At 40.3% G+C, this 21,428-nt stretch overlaps 1 protein-coding gene across 2 annotated transcripts in view; it reads left to right on the forward strand.

Annotated features, from left to right (window-relative positions):
* Positions 1 to 21,428, forward strand: part of LOC138583631 (intermembrane lipid transfer protein VPS13B-like) — a 320,195-nt gene that overhangs the window by 246,035 nt on the left and 52,732 nt on the right. For both annotated transcript variants that reach the window (XM_069655550.1, XM_069655551.1), the window contains exons 39-45: positions 1,936 to 2,138; positions 3,938 to 4,154; positions 5,889 to 6,073; positions 14,705 to 14,901; positions 16,690 to 16,871; positions 17,356 to 17,576; positions 17,688 to 17,819. In XM_069655550.1, the coding sequence (XP_069511651.1) occupies positions 1,936 to 2,138; positions 3,938 to 4,154; positions 5,889 to 6,073; positions 14,705 to 14,901; positions 16,690 to 16,871; positions 17,356 to 17,576; positions 17,688 to 17,819 (1,337 nt within the window). The remainder of the gene's footprint in view (positions 1 to 1,935; positions 2,139 to 3,937; positions 4,155 to 5,888; positions 6,074 to 14,704; positions 14,902 to 16,689; positions 16,872 to 17,355; positions 17,577 to 17,687; positions 17,820 to 21,428) is intronic.

The following is a 21,428-nucleotide window of genomic DNA, read 5'->3' on the forward strand; positions in this document are numbered from 1 at the left end:
GTAGATCAAACTCACAATAATACCCTTTGCACTTTTTTCTCATCACCATAACGGGGGAATACATTTTAGGCTTTTGTGTTTGCTACATGTTTTTTATCTGTTAATTCTGAAAATGCATAGGTGTACTTTCTGCAAAGGGCTGCGTCTTAATGCCTGAGCTGTAAAGCTCACATGAATGAGTCCGCAGAAGGTTGACAGTGGATCAGACCCACCACTGTCAACAAAACGTAGCAGTTACACTGGGCAATAACAAGGATACTGCGGTCCACTGGGCTGTAAATGACACGACTTGAGGGGAAAGAATGCTTTGAAATCATGTGTTTGTGAAAATGTGTGTGCTTTTGTGTGTGAGTGGATGGGTGAATCTATTATTTGGCTGTATGATTTTGTGTATCTATTTGTTTACCTGGGTGTGCATGGTTGTACATCTGCATTTACATGTTCATGAATGCAGCCAAAACACATGCTCTTTTCTCTTTTTATATGTTTGTGAATGAAAGATTCCACGTTTGACATGCAAGTGTGGGAGTTACCTTGCACTTTGTAATAAATCCTAGCCATGAAAACAACCTTGATGTCCATAGTTAGTAGAATGTAATCTGTAACAGCTCTTTTTGTGCTGCAATGTCAGAAAAAATTAGCAGGTAACTGCCTTTATCAACAATGTCTTTCCTGAGAGAAATGAGTCATCCTAGTATATTATTTCCCCCAGGATGATTTATTCAAGTGCAGCCGCATTCATTGGAGCCCCACTGTTGTGTTGTTGGGCACTTATGTTAAATAAGGTGTTCCTTAGTCAGTATGCCAAGCCTTGTGTGTCATATGTTCATCAAAACATATTTTGCTCTCTCTCACACCCTACGGTTCTGTATCACACACTTTCTCCCTCCCCCCATGACTATATCTATTTGTTCAGTTTTCACATCCTCCCCATTCTCTTTTTCATGCTTTTTTCTCTCTTCCATCAATTACGCTTTACCCCAAGTGAACTCCAACCACGCTGCAGTCAAAGTCTTTCCTCAAATTAGAGACATTTCAATAGGAAAACATATTTATTTCATAAATGCTACATGGCTAAGCCATATTTTGTGATAGTGTGCCATCAGGTGTTTTATCCAGGTAAAACCAGCCATTTCTCAAGAGAGATTGGATATTGGCCATTAGATTATTGATACCCTGTTGTTTTGTACTACTTTTGTACTACTTGTGTTTTTAAAGCTCAAACTTTAAATAATATAAAAATAATATGAATGAATATACATGTATTACTATATATATAGTTATGAACTGTAACAGGTGTGCCACTGCTTTCTGTATTTTCCCAGAGTTACAGCCAAGCAGACCGGAGTGAGAATGTCCGAGGTTAAAAGGCATGTTTAAAGAGCTGCTTCTCAGGGCATTATTAGTCATCCAGGGTTGAGCTTCCAAATGGACTGCTTTTGCTTTAGCTTTAACTGACCAGATCAGTCCTCCCATGTCAACAACTAGTAGAAGGGGTTTTGGTCTCTTGATTTATTGGACCAAAAAGCCAACTTCAGGTTGGCCTGTGACCACAGTGACACATTTCTATTTTAATGGAAAGGACAGAGAATGCTGAGAGTATTAAGTTGCGAATTCTACTACTTTTGGTTCTTACAGGATGTGTGGGTGTTTGGCTCCCCTGTCTGAACCTCATTAGGGTTTCCTTACTGTCATCATAGCTGTTATTTTACCAAATCATGGAAACAGAGATTTAAATGTTTCACTTTAAGTATTATTTTTTTGACATCTTTCCCCTCAGTAACTCTTGTCTTTTTTCAGCGGTGTAATCAGTAAAATAATGACAAAATCTGCTTTATCTCTAAACTACTCTGTACATAGAGTTTCATTGACGATATCTGTATAAGTTCTAGCTATGCTCTACATACCATTCATTCTACTCCTCCTGTCTCCCAGATGCAGTTCATGCTGCATCTTTGCAGCTGGAGCTGCAAGATGCATTGGTGAAAACAGGACTGAAGGGCCGAAGCCGTCTCTTGCTGGGACCGTTTTCCTGCAGCACTTCCCTGGAGGCTCGGTGGTGTCGGCACAGCGGCAGCCCTGGACCTGAGCCTGGCCTTCCTAAACTGCTGCTGGACCTAAAGGGAGGCCTGCTGCAGGTTTGTATACTCATGACATCAATGCAGCATCCTAAATAATGAGATTAATCAACCAGAACAGCAAAAGTCTTTAGAGGTCAGATCAGTACCTGTGGACCTGCTCGACTGCAACAACTACTAACATCAGCCTTCCCCATAGTATCATTATTGTTGCTGCTAATGCTAATAGTAGACCTGTTGACTTCAACTGTTACAATTACGATTACCTCAGCCTTTATCATTACTCTGCTTCTCTCGCTAATTTATTTATTTAGCCAATCTTCACCCTAGTCTACCACTATTATTGGCATTGTAACCATAAGTATGTGTCTGTTGTTGTTCATGTAACAAGGACACATGTTGTTGTTGCTCTCTTTGCCTGTCTCTATCCTGCATCTCCTTCTATCCCATTTTCGGCCCATCCAGTCTCTTCAGATGGCTGTTCAACATGAGTCTGGTTCTGCTCGAGGTTTCTGCCTGTTAAAAGGAAGTTTTTCTGCCAATGTGCCGAATATTGCTAAGTGCTACTCATGGTGGATTCATGTTGGGCCTCTCTTTAAATAACTTAACAAAGAGTCGGTCTAGACCTGCTCTTTCTGTAAAGTGTCTCGAGATAACTCTGGTTATGATTTGGCGCTATACAAATAAAATTTGATTGATTGTTTTGATTTGATCAGTACCTCTGTACCTGGTTAGAATTGAGTCTCCTGCTCAAGGTTGTTTCGCCAGCCACGTCTCCTCATATTAAGTGCCTTTGGTTTCCAAATTAATCTTTACAGTATTCATAAATTGACGACCACAAGCACAGCTCCTCACGCTCCTCACGCTCCTCTTAAATCCGCTGTTCCTCTTCAACCCTGCCATGGCTCATGCAGCCTCTGCAGTTTAAGTGATGACAGTAGGATTGGCATTTTGTAATTCCACTGTAGAGTTGCATCTGCTGGTTAAGTGGTGGAATATTATGAAGCTGTTTTTAGGGGGTTTATGTGTGACTTTTTTCCTGTGGAAAGTTACATAATATACACGCTTCAAAAGACCCTTTTCAATGGGAATAAAAAAGGGTTTTTTACATATGTGTTATTCCACATTACTTCTTCAAGGGGGGAACCCCCTTTCCCTTCCCCATTTTTAATGGTTGCCTCAATGCTTTTATATTGTGCCAGTTAAGAGGAACATGACTCGCAACTTGCAAAGCTTAATACATAACCATACATTTCCCTCTGTAAATACTGAGTTTCTAGTGTTTTATTCTATTGCCTTACAAAAACCACCGGAATTCCTTATGATTCCTCTCTTTCCAAAAGCTGAAAAACATCCCCAGATTTTCCTGTTTTTAGAGTTTAGTCATAACCCACCCTTGCAAGCTGGTGAGTAGCAGCTCCATGTGTGAAGAGTTTTTGACTCAGAGATTCCTGTTCTTTAGTCCAAACCCCAGCTAGACTGGCTTTGATGGAACATGGGAAGGGGAATACCGCGGGTAAGTAAGGACGATGTAATGTTGTGTTGGGTAATGTTGGAAAGCATGTGAACGGGTGATGACGAGGGTTACCCTGACTGCTCCTCTTCCTGTTTTGGAAAAGGATTTTAAATAAATGTCATGGAAGATAATTAGGCATCGCCACAGTCTGTGTTACTGTCTCACTTTTTTCTCAGCACAGTCCTTTTTTTTTTAGCTTTCTTTATCTCCTCCATGTCACTCTTTATTTGAATCCCTGTACCATACAACTTTCACTGTTCACCACTCTCTCATTTCCCATCCCAAACCATATTCCTGCTGTTCTCTCACAGCTATCTTACCCTTTCTGCTGCTATCTTGACAGGTGTTCTGGGGCCAGGAGCATCTGAACTGCCTGAAGCTGGTGGAGGAGCATGTGCAGATGTATCTAAACCTCCAGAAAGGAGATTCAGCTGATAGTTGTTCCAAGGGCAAAGCCTGCCACACCCAGCCACCTGCCTCTCCAGGCCCTCCCACTCCTAGGACAGAGCACAGCTCAGATGACCTGCGTACAGGGCAGTTTCAATACATCCAGGACTCAGGTAAATGTTTATACAGCTTATACATGTTGATCTCATGCAGAGATAAGAAGGGGTTGACAGTTGAGACAGGCATACATCTATGTGAGTAATTGATTGTCTTTCTTCTCAAATCATATATCAAGTGATATGAAGGCTTTGTGTAACAGGTCATTTCCCAGTACAGCAACTCAATAGATGGTCAACAAGAGGCCAGACTCCAAAAGAGTGAAAGTTGTTTTCTTTATCAGTTGGCATTCATAATAGTAGTTTCAAAAAAGACAAAAGAGCTTTTTTCTTAGATTAAAAAAGACTTGCATTAAAAAAATATAGCTTGAAGATTAAGTTGTGCTGCTTCTATCTCGTTGGTGATTGGTAGGTGTGAATGTGAGTGTTAAAGGTTGTCTGTCTCGATGTGTCAAACCTGTGATTGACTGGCGACCAAGCCAGGGTGTACCTCGCCTCTCTGGATAGGCTCCAGCCCCCCCACCACCCTGAACAGGATAAGTGGTACTGATGATGGATGGATAGATGGATGGATGGATGGATGATAGTTACTATGGTCAATCATTCATTAACATGTGTAAGTGAGCTTATCCTAACTAAAAAAGGGCCTTTGTGCCAAAGTGAGATGTCATTTAAGATACACATCGCCTTAAATCAAAGTCAGATCAAAGTCCTCTGTGGAAAGAAGTTTCATCAGACATATCTGCCTGGTTCCACTCTGAGTAACATGTTGTTTATTCCCCCTCTTTGTGTTTAGTGTGTGATGTCCTCTACGTGCACACACAGACATTCACAGGAACATTATACACAGAGGATCAAACTTCACGTTGGCTGTAGACCAGCCATCCACTCTGTCAGCTGTGGTTGAGTCTTTGTTTGTTGCTGTTCCACTGGTCTTTGATGCATTTAATATGCTGGCTGAAGCAGGAGGACGTACAGTAGTGAACTAGAACAGGAGAGCAAAATCTGTCAGCAACATGTTGTGAACAGCCAGGAAAAACTGGCCCCATTGTACAGAGAACAGTGAGTGGCCCCCAGGGCCCTAAGCAGGGATGGATGGGATAGATTGACAGAGGAGTACATGAAAGATGGATAGAGAGAAGGATAGAAGGAGTCTCTGTCCCTGTCCCTTGTTTTCTCAGAGTTCAAGCCAACTCAAATGAAAGCAAAACCTCATGCAAGTGTGTGTTATTTCTTTAACCCAACTTTTTCTCAAAAGAACAATGCACTGTCCACCTTTATGTGGGCAGCCCATTGCTTCACGTAAAGAGAAAAATTAGCCACAGACAGATTTTGCTGCCCACTGAAATGTGTTTTCTGTAAAAAGACTCACAGTGTTTGTACACCCAGGGGCCAAACAAAGCAGGTCTCTGCTTAACTTTTTCTTCAAATAAACATTTTTCCAAAGGACTTCAATTCCAAACAGCAGCTTAAGTCAAACACCACTCACAGGTTTAGATCCAGTATTCAACTTTTGCAGGTGGTTGGCATAGTTCAATCAATGGCTGTATGCAATTGTTTAAATGTCTACTCAGACACTTAGTTTATATAAGGCTTTCTGAGAATATAAACATTGTGAAAGCTTGGAAAGATCTACCATGCACTTTTAGAAGATATTATTTGTTATTGTGATACTCAACTTTTCCCCTCGCCTTTTTTTATCCTTGTAGAACACAGCATAAACATTTTATATCATTGACAGATTAAAGTGAAGCTTTTCTGATATTATTGTTTGTACTTGTTTTCTTGTAGCTTCCCAGAGACTGCCAGGACCCCATGAGGTGATATTCTACAGTGAGACAGAGGACAGCCCAGGTGTGATGCTGTGGAGGTACCCTGAACCTCGTGTCCTTACCTTTGTCAGAATAACTCCTGTCCCTTTCAACACCACAGAGGACCCTGAGATCAGCACTGCCGACCTGGGGGATATCCTGCAGGTAAAAACTTACACACATATTTCTTGATTAGAAAAAAATGAAATTTTATATTTCAACACATACCAGGGCTAGTGCTAAACATATTTCCAGGTGCTCTTTCTTCTTCTTATACTCCTACATCTCTCATGGATGCAAACAACTATTTTTAGGTTGCTACTTTCACATCAATTCAATGTGTGGGGGACTTTATATTATATATAGTATATTTTTTGAGTATATCAGATAGAACATCATATTGCTATATGCATATTGTTTTTAAAAGGGTATATGATATTACACTGTTACATTTTTCTTTTTTCTGCCCTTTGCATCCCTTATCTCTACCATCACTCTGAAAAGTCTCAATATCATAAACACTGCCCATATTGTGCCTAAAGCAAAGAGTGATAAGGTGTTAGGAAACCAAATGTTTTATTTATCTATCAGGATGTGCTCTGGTCTGTTAGAGTCCTACTACTATAAAGAAAGTGAAAAAGGAGTAATCTGAGAAGAGAATCCACGCCTGTGTCTCGCTGTTCCCTTCTTAACATAACCTGCAATGAAAGAGAAATAAACTGTCTTAGAGTTGGGCTGTGTGCCATTATAATTCCCATAACATGAGTCATGAGAACTCCCATAACCAATGTGTTATTGAATGACAGAGACCCCTGCTGTCCCTCCAAACTTGTAATACATGGTCAGACAGCTGTAGAAGTCATCTTGCATGCTCCGGTGTGAGAAGCCAGGTGTCTCCAATCCCAGATGAGGTTATAATTTGGCAGGCTGCAGCAGCTACCGAGTCTACAGGGGCTCAGTGGGGAACAGGACAGCCTTGTTTTTCCTACTATCACTCTTCCTTCACCTTTCCCATCCCTCCCCTATTTTCCAGCTTATCATTCTCGAAGACAAGCTAGGTCCCAAATTAAATGGTTTTTTTCCTGGAGAAAAATTAGCTATTTTTATATAAAAGAGCTCTTAAGTGGTCACTTTGAGTCTTAATATTACATCCACCAATGAGGTAATAATTTTGGTGACTTTTGTCCCTGTTTGTCAGCACGATCACGGAAAAGCTATTGGTCCGATTATCTTCAAGGATCAAAGATGAATCCATTCAATTTTGGACCACATGAAAAAAAATTGTACCAGATCTGAACAAACACTGATAACGACTGCCGTCTAAAAAGTAGTGAATTTGACTCAAAGACAACCTAAGGTTTCTTGTTTGTGAACCAGTGCCACCAACAATTATGCCCTCAAATATGATTACAGTCTGTCTTGTGTCCATCATGCATAAGGTAGGAAATGTGATCCAGCAGCAAAAATAAGTAAATTAAGATTTACAACCAACCCTTCTTTAATGTGTAGCACAGAGAACATTAATTAACATGTGATACTGACCGCTCCGTCTGCCTTTCTGGATATGCTATGCCTTGTGCATAAATGCACACAATGCTCCCTTATTGAGGAGATGCACTAATCATTTCTGCTGTGCTAATATTGTTGCAGGGCATATGACTTGAATCCCTGCATCACCGTACTCCATACAGTGTCCTGTGTGTTCTGCCTGTTCAGGGGCACAGTGGAAAGATAGAGGTTACATGAGCTGGCCAAGTCTGTTCTATTAAAGTATAATGGCTGAAATTTGTCCTATAAATAGCAGCTCACTTGCCTGTGGGCAGACCTGGCTTTTAAAGGGAATGGGAGATGACATTCAGATTGGTTTGATTCATGTAACTCACAGAACACACCAATGTATAATTGCTGTGTAATAAGGGACTTAATAAAAGCCTTTTTTGCCCTGCGCCTTAGTTTGAGCCAAAACTGTGCATTTTTTAACAAGCAAAAGGGGGTTGGACACACCCGCTCTTGCACCATGCTCTCTAGACAATGCCCTATAGATAGCTTGGATAGGGCCCTTACAGTTTTGGAAATGTACTATATTCCACTAAATAGTTTTGCATGTACTGGTAGATTGACACTGTTGGCCTTGGCGGAGCTCTCTTCCAGTGCCCTTCTAGTTTGACCATTCAATAAGGAATGGAATTTCTGGTATTACAATATGCAAAACATCTTTTTGTCATCCTGTCAGCTAAACCTTTCCTGCTCCTTTCCTGTTTTTCCTTCTCATCCTTCTCTTTCCTTCCTTTTCACAGCTGGTTTTAGCTATGTTTTGTCAGATTTAATTGTATATCTACTGTATGTAAAAAGAGGTCTACAAAGCAGAAGCAAAGAAGCAGCCTTCCAGCAACTGATAAAGTAACAATTGCTGGATTTAATGAAATGCCGTGAAAGGGCAGCTAAAAATGTAATAAGATAGTTTGATGTAATAAATGTACACACATTTCTATAAAATTACATTATGAGGTTAGGGTAAGGTTACATTCCCTCTTCTTTATCTTTCTGATTCTCTCTTCCTTTCTGCAGCAGAAGTTTCTCATCTCTCGTATCCTGCGTTTATCTCTGAGATTCCTTCCTGGACTCCCACAATCATTTCACCGACAGTACAGATGTTATATTCTGTTTATGTCAGCTCAGGAGAGACAAGATATTGTGCTACAGATGTCTGGCTTCCCAGCAAGGCTCCACAGCTTTAAAGTCTGCAATAAGCAAAACCTCGGATCGCATTAAGGATGGTTAATAGGAGTGTATTAAAGGGATAGTTCGGAATTTTTGACACTAAGTTGTATGAAATACTTACTAGTAGTTCAGTGGATGCAAAGCTATTAGCTTACTCACCGAGGCCTGTGGTCGGCGAACTGGCCGGTTCGGAACGTAGAATAAGTAGTTCCGGCGAGATGCCAGGGTCATGAAACCAAAAACAACAAACAGATAATGGTGATCCATTTTCAACACAAAATCATCGTCCTAGGATTTCATATACTGCACCGTTTTTTTGGCACTATTTTCTCTCTTGAACAATCCACTATCACCACACCTACTGCAGGCTAGGAGCTGTTTCACGTTGCTTCTGACTGATTCTCGTCATCGTTGAAGTAAACATGTCGGACTATGAGAGTGATAAGGAAGATTTATCTTTCCAACAGAGCCAATAGGACCACTAAGGGCACGATACAAGCGGTGGAATTTTTTTATTACTACAGCCAGGAAAATCACAAATTTTCACCATTTCGACATGTATATTCCTCTGTGACAACAAACGTCGTCTCACAAGTTACCAATTCCAGCGTGTTCTCTTAGAAACAGCTGATAGATCATGTCACCTGAAAAACCGGCCTGCCGCAGGCGTAGTGACACTGGATTTGTCAAGAGAGAAAAAGGTGCCAAGAAACGGCGCAGTATATGAAATCCTAGGACAATGATTTTGTGTTAAAAATGGATGACCCTTACCTGCGTGTAGTTTTTGTATGGTAAAACTTTTTGGTTTCATGACCCTGGCATCTCACCGCAACTACTTATTCTACGTTAGGAACTGGCCAGAACTCCGACCACGGGACTCAGTTAGTAAGCTAATAGCTTTGCATCCACTACACTAGTATAGCACAGCAAGTATTTCGCACTCGGTGTCCAAAAATCTGAACTATCCCTTTAACAGAAAGGAAGAGTGGGAAGTGAGAGAGTGAACAGAGACGGAGTGAGGCAGAGAGATGGAGATCTGCACCAGTGGTTGATGAACATGTGGTTTCCACATCTTCTACTCCTCATGCTATCTTGAAAGGTCCTGTCTCTTCTGACAAGTCTGTTAAAAGGAATCAGGTGATGAGACTTACAAAGTGAAAGTGATGAAAAGACTATTACTGAACACATCTCACGTGGAGAAGAGAGGCAGTTGATTGAGGTACTCTGTCTGTAGAGTCAAGAGTGGTTAAGTAGGAGCACTTGTTATTGACAATGACAGATTAAGAAAACAAATGTGCACTCATAGAAACTAATATATATTAATAAATAATAATGTGCACTCATAGAAACTAATAAACAAGCCATAAGCTGGTCATATGTCAGGAGTGTCAGGAGTGTGAGACAAGGTCTTGGGTTTGTGGGATTATTCTAACAAGAGCTCGTCACTGTGATCACTAATTTCATTTCTTTCAGCCTCTGGCAAACAATGGTTCCTGTCTAACTTAACTTAACTCAAGCCTTAATTATTACATACTTTATAACACCACAAAGAAAGTCCAGCAGCAGAGGATAGAGTATGTAGCAATGTAGCAAAAAAATCCCCAGAACTTTCAAGGCTTAGTTTCCTTTCAAAGGGAATTTTTCAATATACTTTACAATTAGACTGTGCAGAGAAAGAGAGTAGAGGAAAGACAAAGAAGCAGTCATAATTTCTCAGGCCTCTAAAGTTACCATGTGGCCACACGGAGATAGAGGCTAACAGCTTTTGAGAAATGGAAAGTGAGAGGCATAGGCAAAGAAAAAGAAATAGGGAGAAAACAGGGATATTTAGCACTGAGCTGTCTTGTCATTCTTCTGTCATTGAGACAGTAATGTTTTTCCAATTAAGGGCTGTGTTTCAGCAGGTGGAGGGGGAAAAGGATTGCGTGAGGTGAACAAACAAAAGGGGGTCCTTTCCACATGTTCACCATCTCCTCATTCTGTCCCTCCTCTCCCTCTCTTTCTTCCCCCTCCCTTTTGTCACTGTCCCCCTCTTGTTTTCTTTTGGGGTTTTTTTGCTAAATAGATGAAGGTGGAATTGGGGAGGGGGAGTTCATGCTCTGAGCCATTCTGCTCACTTGTCCCCAGAGTAGATCATATTAACATTTTATAAAATCAAGATTTCCTGCATTTAAATATTTGTGGTTTCCCAACTGGTTCCAGTATCTCGGAGGGGGAATTCAAACCTCCTTCCATTACTTAAAGTCAAATTGCTCTCTGCACTGCTTTTACTTACAGTGGAAGGGAAGCAATGTCAGAACCGGGGAGGGGGGGTGCAAAAAAAAAGAGAGATCCCTAACGGAGCATCAACAGGTTCCCACCTGCAGAAGGCCAAAGTAATGAAGGAATATATGTAGAGAGGAAAGTGACTCATTCTCAGCACCTCACCGCTGTGTGGTCTAATTCTGTGAATTATAAGCAGGTGTCCTTAGTTCTCTTTTCCATCCATCTTGCTAGTCTTCCCCTTCTCCTGTCTCTCACTGGGGTTCTTAAGCCTGAGAAACAGGGAGTAAAAACAGGAGCTACAATTAAGCATGGAATACAGTTTGTTTAAAAAGGAGAGCAGCAACTTCAGTTCCACCACAGACTATAGGCAAACAAATGTGATGCATTCTGCTCTCATGCACATTCACATGTCCTTTTTACAAATGACAGCTTTTCTCAATATGCAAATGTATACATTTAATCATTCACTTGCTGTTTGGGTAGCTGTCCAAATCACTTTGACTGACAAACATCACACCATCTGCTTCCCTGCTGTTGCTTTCGTGCATGGCACTTTGGGATAACCTTTCATGTACCAGCAGAGCTCTGCACTGCCATCATGGCCCTGCTGGCCTGCAACCGAAATCATAAAACCTTTTTGGCCTAAGATGAACTGGCAACCTTTTAACCATAACCGCTTCTTCAGCTGTTGTTTCAGTCATTGTGATTATAATGAGAAACACATGTCCCCAATCAGCTTCACAACAATATTTTGCCGGTTTTAATGATGCACACCCTTTCTCTATATAGTGAAAACAAGCGACATTTTGTAGGGAGTCTGAATCTGAGGGGAGTCCGTGGGGTATTTTATCTCAAAGTTACACATTGAACAAGAAGGGAAAGTGTATTTTAGCCAAGATAACTATTATTTTAGTGGGACAGCGCTCAAGTAGACCTGCATTAGTCACAGCTAATGCACTATAAAAATAAAAGACTGTCCATGTGGTTAATTTGATCTGGAGTTTTTATGCCTCATCCACTACACTCCAGTCCCCCATTTAGAAGTTTGGCATCACAGAGAAAAAAAAACAAAAAAAGTGAAGCATGGAGATCGCAGCATGGGCTTATTCCAGATTTTCCACACTGATTAATGTTAATGTGCATTAGCCCACCTGAGACAGCATAGTGGGATTCATTTTCAGAACAATTTTCATTACATTTCCTGAGTAAACATTTGCTCAAGTCGATGTCAATTCAATTTGCCTGTTGGCTTGATAGGAGGTAGCTAGCAGTGGAATTTTTAGACATATAGGCGTTAGTGAAATAACAGAGAGCTGAGGACTGAGGACAAGACTGTTGATAATGTTAATAAGACTAATGGCAGACAGATATTAATCATGGAAATTTAGATTATTTCTTTATGTTATGTATTTGCTTTACTTTGTCTGCCTTTAGTTAACCTTTTGAAAGACTGTGATTGGTCAAACAGGCCCATAAAAGTATATCCATGCAGAGTAGTAGTTTGTGGTTTGGCGGAAACAAGGGTGGATAGCGGAAATCAGATTTGTATATACACATTGCTGCCAACAGTTCTAGATTTATATATATCTGTAAATAGATTTGAATATTTCAGTTACTTGAAAGGTCCTTGATGCTTTCCAGGCACAACTTCCAAAATGGAACATTGACTCAAAAATTAAGATAACATTTAAGATTCAGGATGATATTTTGCCCTGTGGTCTAGCTCCTGAGTATTCTTTGTCAAGCACTTGAAAAGAAACACAGATTGGACCCATCCACCATCCAAGGGAATGTCAGCTATTCAGGGTTACATGTTGTTTATCAGATAAGGTACACATACAATCAGGCAGCGGAAACTGATACCGCCCAGACTGTACCATGCACTCACATACATATGCACACCTGTGTATACATACATGTATACACACATATTGTCTTTCATACTTTCAATTATACATCGTCTTTCTCTTGAACACATATACACAATCCATTTGACATATACATAGGTACCTTCTCCTCCCAAAAGCCAGTGCCGGAGGTCCAATTCAACATGTCAAAAAAATAAAAGTGATTTAGAATTTTCTTCTTTCCTTTTCCATCTTCCATACATTTTTTTGAAATGGTTATCGATTTCATCTACACTCTCCTCCAAGGCCAGGGCTACAAGTCAAAGGGAGCATGACGCAAATTCACCCATGCAAATGTATTTCACTGTACCATATATATGTACCTCAAATACTCCTTTCTGAATGCCGTCATGTGTATAGAATATCACAGGTGAAAAAAAACACCCTTTGTGTTTTAGCAACGTGGTTCTGGGAATTCTCTGTGGAGATTCAGTGCGTTTCCGCTTCGGTGGCTCAGTGTTGGGGTAGTGGGTGCACCACTCTGTCAGATACAATTATGATAGGTGGATTCCAGGAAGGTGCTGTGTGGCTTTTCGTACATGATGTAAGCTACGATTACCTCATGCATTCCTCACAGCACTGTAAATCCACACTCATTTGAATGCATGGACACATGAATACATTTTGTGATCACAAAGCTTTTTTCAAGCACACGTATAAACCCTTTTACAGTTCCATGAGTTTTGTTAGTAATGTCCTGGGAGCACTGAATGTCTGTTGAACAATTGGATTGCCATAGACTGCAAATCCACAAATCAACATACACGCACATCTCTTACCGTCTGGCATCCTTCAGGTTTGCTGGTAAGAGCTCCCTGCCACCACCGATCCATCAGAAGCTGACTTGTGCAGGTGTTCAGGGGAACCTGAGAACCTGGTTCAGTTCACACAAGAGCACCAGAAACATTTCTGCTAATCTTACTAATCTGAGAAGAAAAAATAGAGCTCTACCAGCCATCCCATAATGTGAGAACACTCAAATAACCTGATTATTATTCAGTGTGAGAACAGCTCCTGCACAATGCCAAAGGCTGTCTAGTAATGCATAGTTGCCTTGTGTTTGGTTATGCTGTAATCATTAAGTGTTGTTATGGAGATGAGTTGTCATCTTGCTGTGTAGGTGGTCTGTGGTCAAAGTGTTGTATTTTTTCCGACTTGAAGAGAAATTAAACATCGGCTTGTCTGAAGTGAGTAAAATTTAAGTTTGAAATACAGACACAATAAAAATGACTTGCTCATTCCCTCTCCAAAGCAGGGATTTCCCTTGTATTAAAGGGCCAGTAAAGTATCACAGCTTGATGATTATCAAAGCACTGTAGTTTCTTAAAACCTTACATATAATTTGGGTCCACAAGACTGAAGCAGTACCTGCTGTGCAATAAAACTTTTACAGTAATCCTTTGACTGATGAGCAATCAGGGTTACACTGAGAGTAAAAACAAAATCAGGACAACGGACAATCATTTACCAGAACATTTGACAGAACACAATATTTTAGAAAACACAACAAATTTCCCAGAATTCAACCGCATTATATATTATACTAAAACATTAAAAAAAAAAAAAACTGAACAATAATTTGGGCATTCCTGAATACAGAAATACATACCTTTATCTTACAGGTACTTTACATTATTTTGCGAGTAGTTGCATGAGCATTACACTATTCAAACAAAAGAAGTGTTCTTTGTCATTTGTGATATTGTGTCAATTTTCACATAAAAATACAGAAAATCCAGGCAAGGTCCTTGTGTGGCATTAGGAGAGCTTGGATCTGTGTTGAAGGACCCTATTTATTATGCAATGCTGCTGCCAACAGATGCATAATAACCTTAATAATTTAATAATATTAAAATATATAGGGCTTCCATATGTAAGTTGTTTTCTCTGTATTTCCTTCCAGGTACCATGCAGCCTGGAGTACTGGGATGAGCTCCAGCAGGCCTTTGTTCCATACCGGGAGTTCAGACTTTCAGAGAGCAGCGCCTGCCAGCTGCAGCTGCCCAGCGTCAGCCTCACCAACCAGCATAAGGAGCTAGTGGCCTCAGACCTGTGGAGGATAGTACTCAATAATAATGGAGAGGGAGGCGATGAGCAGAGGTAAGAGAACATTCTACATTTTATTTTATACTGTATTGTGTCTTTTAGGTGTTTGTTTTGTATCCATGCCTGTACACCGGAACTTGTACATAAGAGAGTGTGTGTATCCATACACACAGATATGAGTGTGGATCTAAAGTATGTGTGCCGTCCAGCATGAGGAAAAGCAGAGAGAACGCACCCAGGCTGCCGAGCACAAAGGGCTAGCAATGTGTCCCTCGCCCCACATCTGGTGTGCAGAAGCAGGGAGCGGGCTTGGAAGGCGTTCAGATCGGCCTAATGAGATTTCCCAGCACACCAAGTGCCTGTCAGGGCCCATCCGGATTCCTTCCTGCTTACCTTGAGTGTATCTAATCGAGGGGAGGCTCACGGGAAGCAAGAGGAATAAAGCTCCCTTTGGTTTGGCTCAAGTTCCTTGGCCTGGCCTGGCCTGGTTTGGACTGGGTTGGGCTGGGTTAAATAAGGATGGGACAGGTTGGACTGACTGGGCCTAGCATGCACTGTAACACTTCAAAGAGCATGCCTTTACTCTCTCGTATGCTTCCTCTGTTCATCTCTTTCATGTCACACACTGAATCCCAGTATATCTTCCTCACCCCTTTTTCATTTTTTTCTGTCTTTTTCTCATTACGACCTAATTTGGAATTGCCCTGCCTTTTTTCTCTCCTTCCCATTTTTACTTCCTCTCAGGATTTAGGGAACTTTTAGTGGAAGGGATTTGCCAAGCCCACATTCTGTGTGGCTTAGAGAGCTCCAGAGGAGCAGCAGCAAGGGAGGAATAAGAAAACATGTAAAAGAAGAAACAGAGAAAAAAAACTCTACAGTACCAGATACAGTGTAAAGAAAAATATGCATCTGTGTTTCATTACAATCATACTGCAAACACTACATTTCCTTTATGTTTTAATTATTTGTCTTTTTTGATCAAAATTGATTCCCCTTTCCTTACTCTAGCTTTCATCTGCCTTACTTAAGTTTCCACCAGAAAAATAACCTGGCCGCCCTGCCAACTGGAAGTAATGAAAATTGTCAACATATGATGCTTATCTTTTTACGGAGCAATATGCTGCACCAGCATTTTTCAGGTCTTGAGAGTTTCCTGCTGGAATTTTTATGGTGGATCATGGTAGCAGCAAATTACAGAGCAAATTGTCATTCACTTCAATTACCTTCCACTCAACATCATCATCCATGACATGCAATTAATGTCCATGGAGAGGTTCTTCTGGAAACTGCAGCAGTAATAATGTACCTAAACTCACAGCCTCAGACGGCGAGTAGGCCCTCTTAACAAGTGTGTCTCTTTCCATTCCTCTTTGTCTGAAAAATTGCAGCCTTTGTCTCAGTCAGTGAAACCTTTCATGCTTTTAAAAGATTACACCTAAAAGACACATGAAAGAAGTTAAAAAGATACAAAACAGCCAATACACTTTAAATACTAGTTTTTAAAAAACCTACATGTGGAAGAAATGTAGACTAATAGTTACAACATAAACAACAATCGTTAAGAGTGATTATTATTGTTCCTAATCAAACGTAATGTCATGTGTTTATATATTTGTGACTTGCTGGAAAATATTTTTTTTCTGCCTATTATTCCATAGCCATGATATGTTTTTGATAAAACAAAAACAAGTTTGAAAAAAAGAAGAAAATCAAAAAGCGCTCCTAAGTTTTACCATTGAATATGTCAGTGCATTTTGTAGTGAATTCAAGTTCTCTATTTTGTTTTCTCTTCTCAGTCAGAAATACTCATTCATTGGTAAATATTTGGCTGTATCCCGACAGTTCTGACAGTGAGTGTGGGTCCCAGTTGCCCTGTGATCAGTTGGTATCCCCTATGGCGTTGGCAGCCTGCACTCGTGTGGACTCCTGCTTTGCATCCTGGTTTGTGCCCTCCCTGGGTGTATCTTTACAACTCGCACAGCTGGATGTTCACCTCTGCCACCACCTAGAACAGCTGGGCACAGGTAATGCACCGTCACAACATCTCTTCTGAGTTTAATTAGTATTAGTACAATTCAGAGGGATCGTAGTTTAGATGTTACACAAAGTAACTTCTTTTGGTTTAATTGATGAGGGTCGATGCTTTGTCATGTTTTTGGGGATCATAAAAAGTGACCTGGCTTGGCTTTTATCATAATGTTCATTAAGGGGTTCTCTTTGAAATTGTGGCATTAATCAATATTGCTCAATTATAGTCTTCAATTTGATTTAGATTTTTTTGGTATTTTAGTCATCTAATGAATTTAAGAAACAGCTCAAGACACAATTGTACCTCATGGCATTAAAGACTGAGTGTTACAAATGACTCAAACCCGTTGTCCTAGATGGCAAGATGGTCGTTTCTTTTAAGTATAACAGTTGGCTACTGGTGATTTTGATGTCATGTTTTGATTAAAAATGTCTCACTGTCCAATCTTTAAATACGGATGCTGTTTATTACTCCTCCAGTTCCATCTAGACAACTTCGTCCCTTCCTGCCAGACAGGAAGTTACCACAGGAGCAAGAGTTTATGGTGATTGGTGCTCAGGAGCCACAGGTCTTCCTGCGCCAGTGGAGCAATGGACCACGTCAGTGTCAGGAATTCAGCTTTTCTACACAGCTAGATTGCAAGCTGCTGGAGTACCGAAACCTTACACACCTACAGCTCTTCCAGCCTTGTGTTATACAGGTTCAGCTCAACTATTCAAATGAATGTTATGTCCGTCTAGATATTTTGATACAAGGCATAGATAAGGAAATATGATAACAACTCAATTTAGTACCTTCTTGTGTGTTTTAGGGCCAGGCTGCAGCCACCTGCTGTCCACAGAATACCATGTTGGATGTGAATGTATTTGTGGATCCAGTTTTCCTCAACATCAGCCAGTATACCATCCACACTGTGGACACTGCCCTGCAGAGCTGGCAACAGGTATCAGAGAGTTCATGGTGAAATAAACCTTTTATTTCACCACACTCAAAAGTCTACAATGAAGAATATGCCCGGTGAAGTTACATGCAAAAATCAGATTTTTATATTGTTTATCATTAATTAGTTATTGATATTGCTTTTTGTTATTTGGAATAATATAGTGTGTTTGTAAACAGTATTATACATTCAGACATTACAGGTAACTAGTGATTTGCCCTGTTGGTTCATAGCTAGCAGTTGCATATTATGGAACTTCTACAGTATATTTATAACCAGGGCCCAGTAAACCCATTAAAGGAAAAAAATTTAAATTGATTATACATGCACTGAAAGAGGTCTTTTGTCCCAGATGGGGTATCAGCTAAACAAACTCACAACAAAGTGGAATTCATGAGAATGGTGTCGGTCGTATGCTTGTTGTTATAAAATGTGCAGGTTGGAACTGCCTTTCAGCTTGCTGTATACTCTCACTAAGAGGCTATAGTGTGTCTGTCCATGAGCTTTTCGTCCTATGGTCATCATCTCTCAGTTCTGAGCTCTCAGCACTGCCTCTGGTAGCCAGGATATTTGTGTGTGAAGTGATGCCCATGAAAACACGGTAAAACTTGAGTGGTGACACCTGCCAAGACTTCATCAGGCCCTAGTCCCCCACCCACTTGTCTACTTCAATCACACACACACAAACACACACACACATATTTCATACACCCTATCATGGCTCTTCTCAGCTCAGCTGTGGCTGTGCTGACTCATATACTGGCCTCTGGAGACGTGAGGTACTCTCACAGTTTTACATGCATACTGACTCAATGCCAGGAGAAAGAAATAATATCTTGTTTTTCTAGGAACAGCTGTGGTATTTTACCCATAGTAAAATAAAACTAAACAAGCTGTATAGAAAATCTACAATAAAATGAATATTCTGGCTAGCATTTTAATACCTTTGTATTCACCCAGTGGCATCATTGACTCATGAAAAGCTCTCAACCAACTGTGTTGGAGTTACCCTTGGCTTCATCATGCATCATGTAACACATGCTGGTGAATGTTCCCTATTTCTGCTGGTTAACTTAGCCATAAATAAGACTTTTGAGCATATGTAATTCTGTTATAAATGGTCATTTTGCAGCTTTGTTGGAATGTTTTGGACATGCTAGTATCCATGGTGGGCTTCACAAGCATGCCAAGCATGATGAGTCAGGTTATTAGTTGTTCCTGTGGCCTAAGCCTATCAATTTAAGCTTAAGTTATACTGATTGGGTGAAATATTTGGCTTTTTAAGATAAAATAAGATAAGCTAATCCTTTATTCGTCCCACAACGGGGAAATTTACAGTGTTACAGCAGCAAAGTGGATAGTGCAACATTACAATAAAGAGCATATAAAAATAAGTAAGTAAACAAGTGTATCCTAAAAGATATGGTCAGAGCTAATAAGATGAAGTGAACAGTGTATCGTAAATATGCAACAGACCAAATGAAAAACTAAGTCAGCAAGTGTACAGCTTGAATGAATGAACAAATGGACCGCCTGATGACATAATATAAGATAAGTATTGCACATGTTGAGAAGTGAGATAGTGATATTGCACATTAATAAATTAAATAAACAAAAATAAGTATTGCACATGTAGATTATGGAGAATTGCCGCACTCTTAACAGGAGTGTTATTGCACATTGTGTCCATTTAAATTCAAGCTTTACCCATCATCTTGAGATCCAAAATAAAGGCACACAATGCTCACAATTACAGACAGTAACTGCCTTCAAGAAGGCTGCATTTACATTTTCACAATAATAAAGCCTGCTGTATTGCCTTGATTGGTCCAACAGCAGCAGCCTTGTAACTTGCACTGAAGCTTTTAACTACCTCCAGCCTTTACCACTTTGCTGAACACAAGGGAAAAACACACCATAATTATAAGGCAAATGTGCTGCATGTGGGTATGGTAGTTCCTAAGTAAGGGGTATAGAAAGGTCAAGAACAAAAGTTTCTTTAGAAAATGCTCTTATTTGGTCAACTTCAGAGAGTATTGTGAGTAGCCTTTTGGGATTTTCTATCTGACACAAAGTCTTGGTGGTGCTGAAAAACACTTGTATGGGTGCAATGAAGAACAAGCTGCCTGTTGGTGTGGTGCACTATATTCAGTGGTGTAAAGGACTGCCCAGCTAAAATGTATCTTTGTCCTGATAGAGGCTTACGTTCCAGACACACTCATACATAGAAAAATGTGATCCTAATTGAAAACGTAATCAGAAGCAGTTGGAAATACCACCAGGCTCTGTCCTTCTGCAACAGGAGGATGTATCCCAATGTATGTAATTGTTTCAGTGATTTTCATGTTTCCTGGTGTCAAGGCAGGCGGGCAGGCCTGTTGTGATGTGGCCTGTTAGGTCAGCATTGAACTATGGAGAAGATTCTTTATCTACCACACCCCCCAAGAATGGTCATACAAGATCACCACAAGCAGAACTGATGGAGCACTTCCAGATGCATAGCAATATACAGAAATAAAATCCACTTTCTTTCCCCCATAAGAATATTGGCCAAAGGGCTTATAATTAATACTGATTGTTATATTCCATTTATAATACTCAGTATATCCCCAAACCAATCATCTCTACTACAGTGCTTTCCTTTAGCTCTAACCTTCAGTCAAGTCCTTACTAGCAGTTCAGAAGCCAGTATGATACCAGTAGTTCAACCTTTAAGTCAAATTAGGCCTTAATTATGCTGTTTTATGTCAAACTAAAATTAGATTAACAGAAAACAGCAGTGTAATACAGTGTTACGGTGTTAGAAGGTTTCTTGGAACTGAAAATGAACAAATTAGATAATACTCTTCTCCTTGGTCCATAGCCAAATATTGCCCCAAACAAAGCCCCCCACCACTGTAACCTCAGACCCCCTTTCCCCATTCTCAATTCTCAGTCCTCAACCCCACTTTCAATCTTTGCTCCCCCTAGCCCCAAAGCGTAGGGAAGTGGCTTTGGTAGAAAGCCACACAAAAGCCCAGTAGTATTTACACATTGTGCTTCCTCACAGAATATGCACAGGCTGTTGTATTTGCAATTGAGACAACAGTAATTTTCCTCCTTTAACCTCCCACCTCAAACAGACACACACACACAGACTCTCCTTCCATGTTTGAATGGTTCTCTGCTTTCCATTGCAACCGGAAAACGGTAATCAAAAAAACATGTTACTGTTTGTAGCAGATGTACATAACAAGAACATATAGTTGATTTTAGATGTGATTATTGTTTCATAATGAAGCTTTTACAGGTTTCACTATTTCCTCCAAAGTGTCTTGTTTCATGAGAATTTCTTTTGAGTCAGTGTTATTATTTACAGCCTGTTTTTCAGACATTGTACTGTACCTTGCCATTTATAAATGTGCCACTCTGCTATGCACATCAGAGCTAGACCAAGTAAAAACTACAGTAATAATATCTGGGTGGATTTGAGAAACGGATGCTTTGATTCTTGGCAGGCCAGCATCTGAAAGCCGTGTTTCTGTGCTCTTTAACGAGGAAGATGTGTTTCAATTGTATTATATTTATAATGGGGAAAAAAACAGATACATATAGAAGGTATCTCAGGGCCCT

Source organism: Semicossyphus pulcher, unplaced genomic scaffold, assembly GCF_022749685.1.
Source record: "Semicossyphus pulcher isolate SPU_LCO1_2020_fin unplaced genomic scaffold, fSemPul1.0.p SCAF_9, whole genome shotgun sequence".
NCBI classification, from domain to species: Eukaryota; Metazoa; Chordata; class Actinopteri; order Labriformes; family Labridae; genus Semicossyphus; species Semicossyphus pulcher.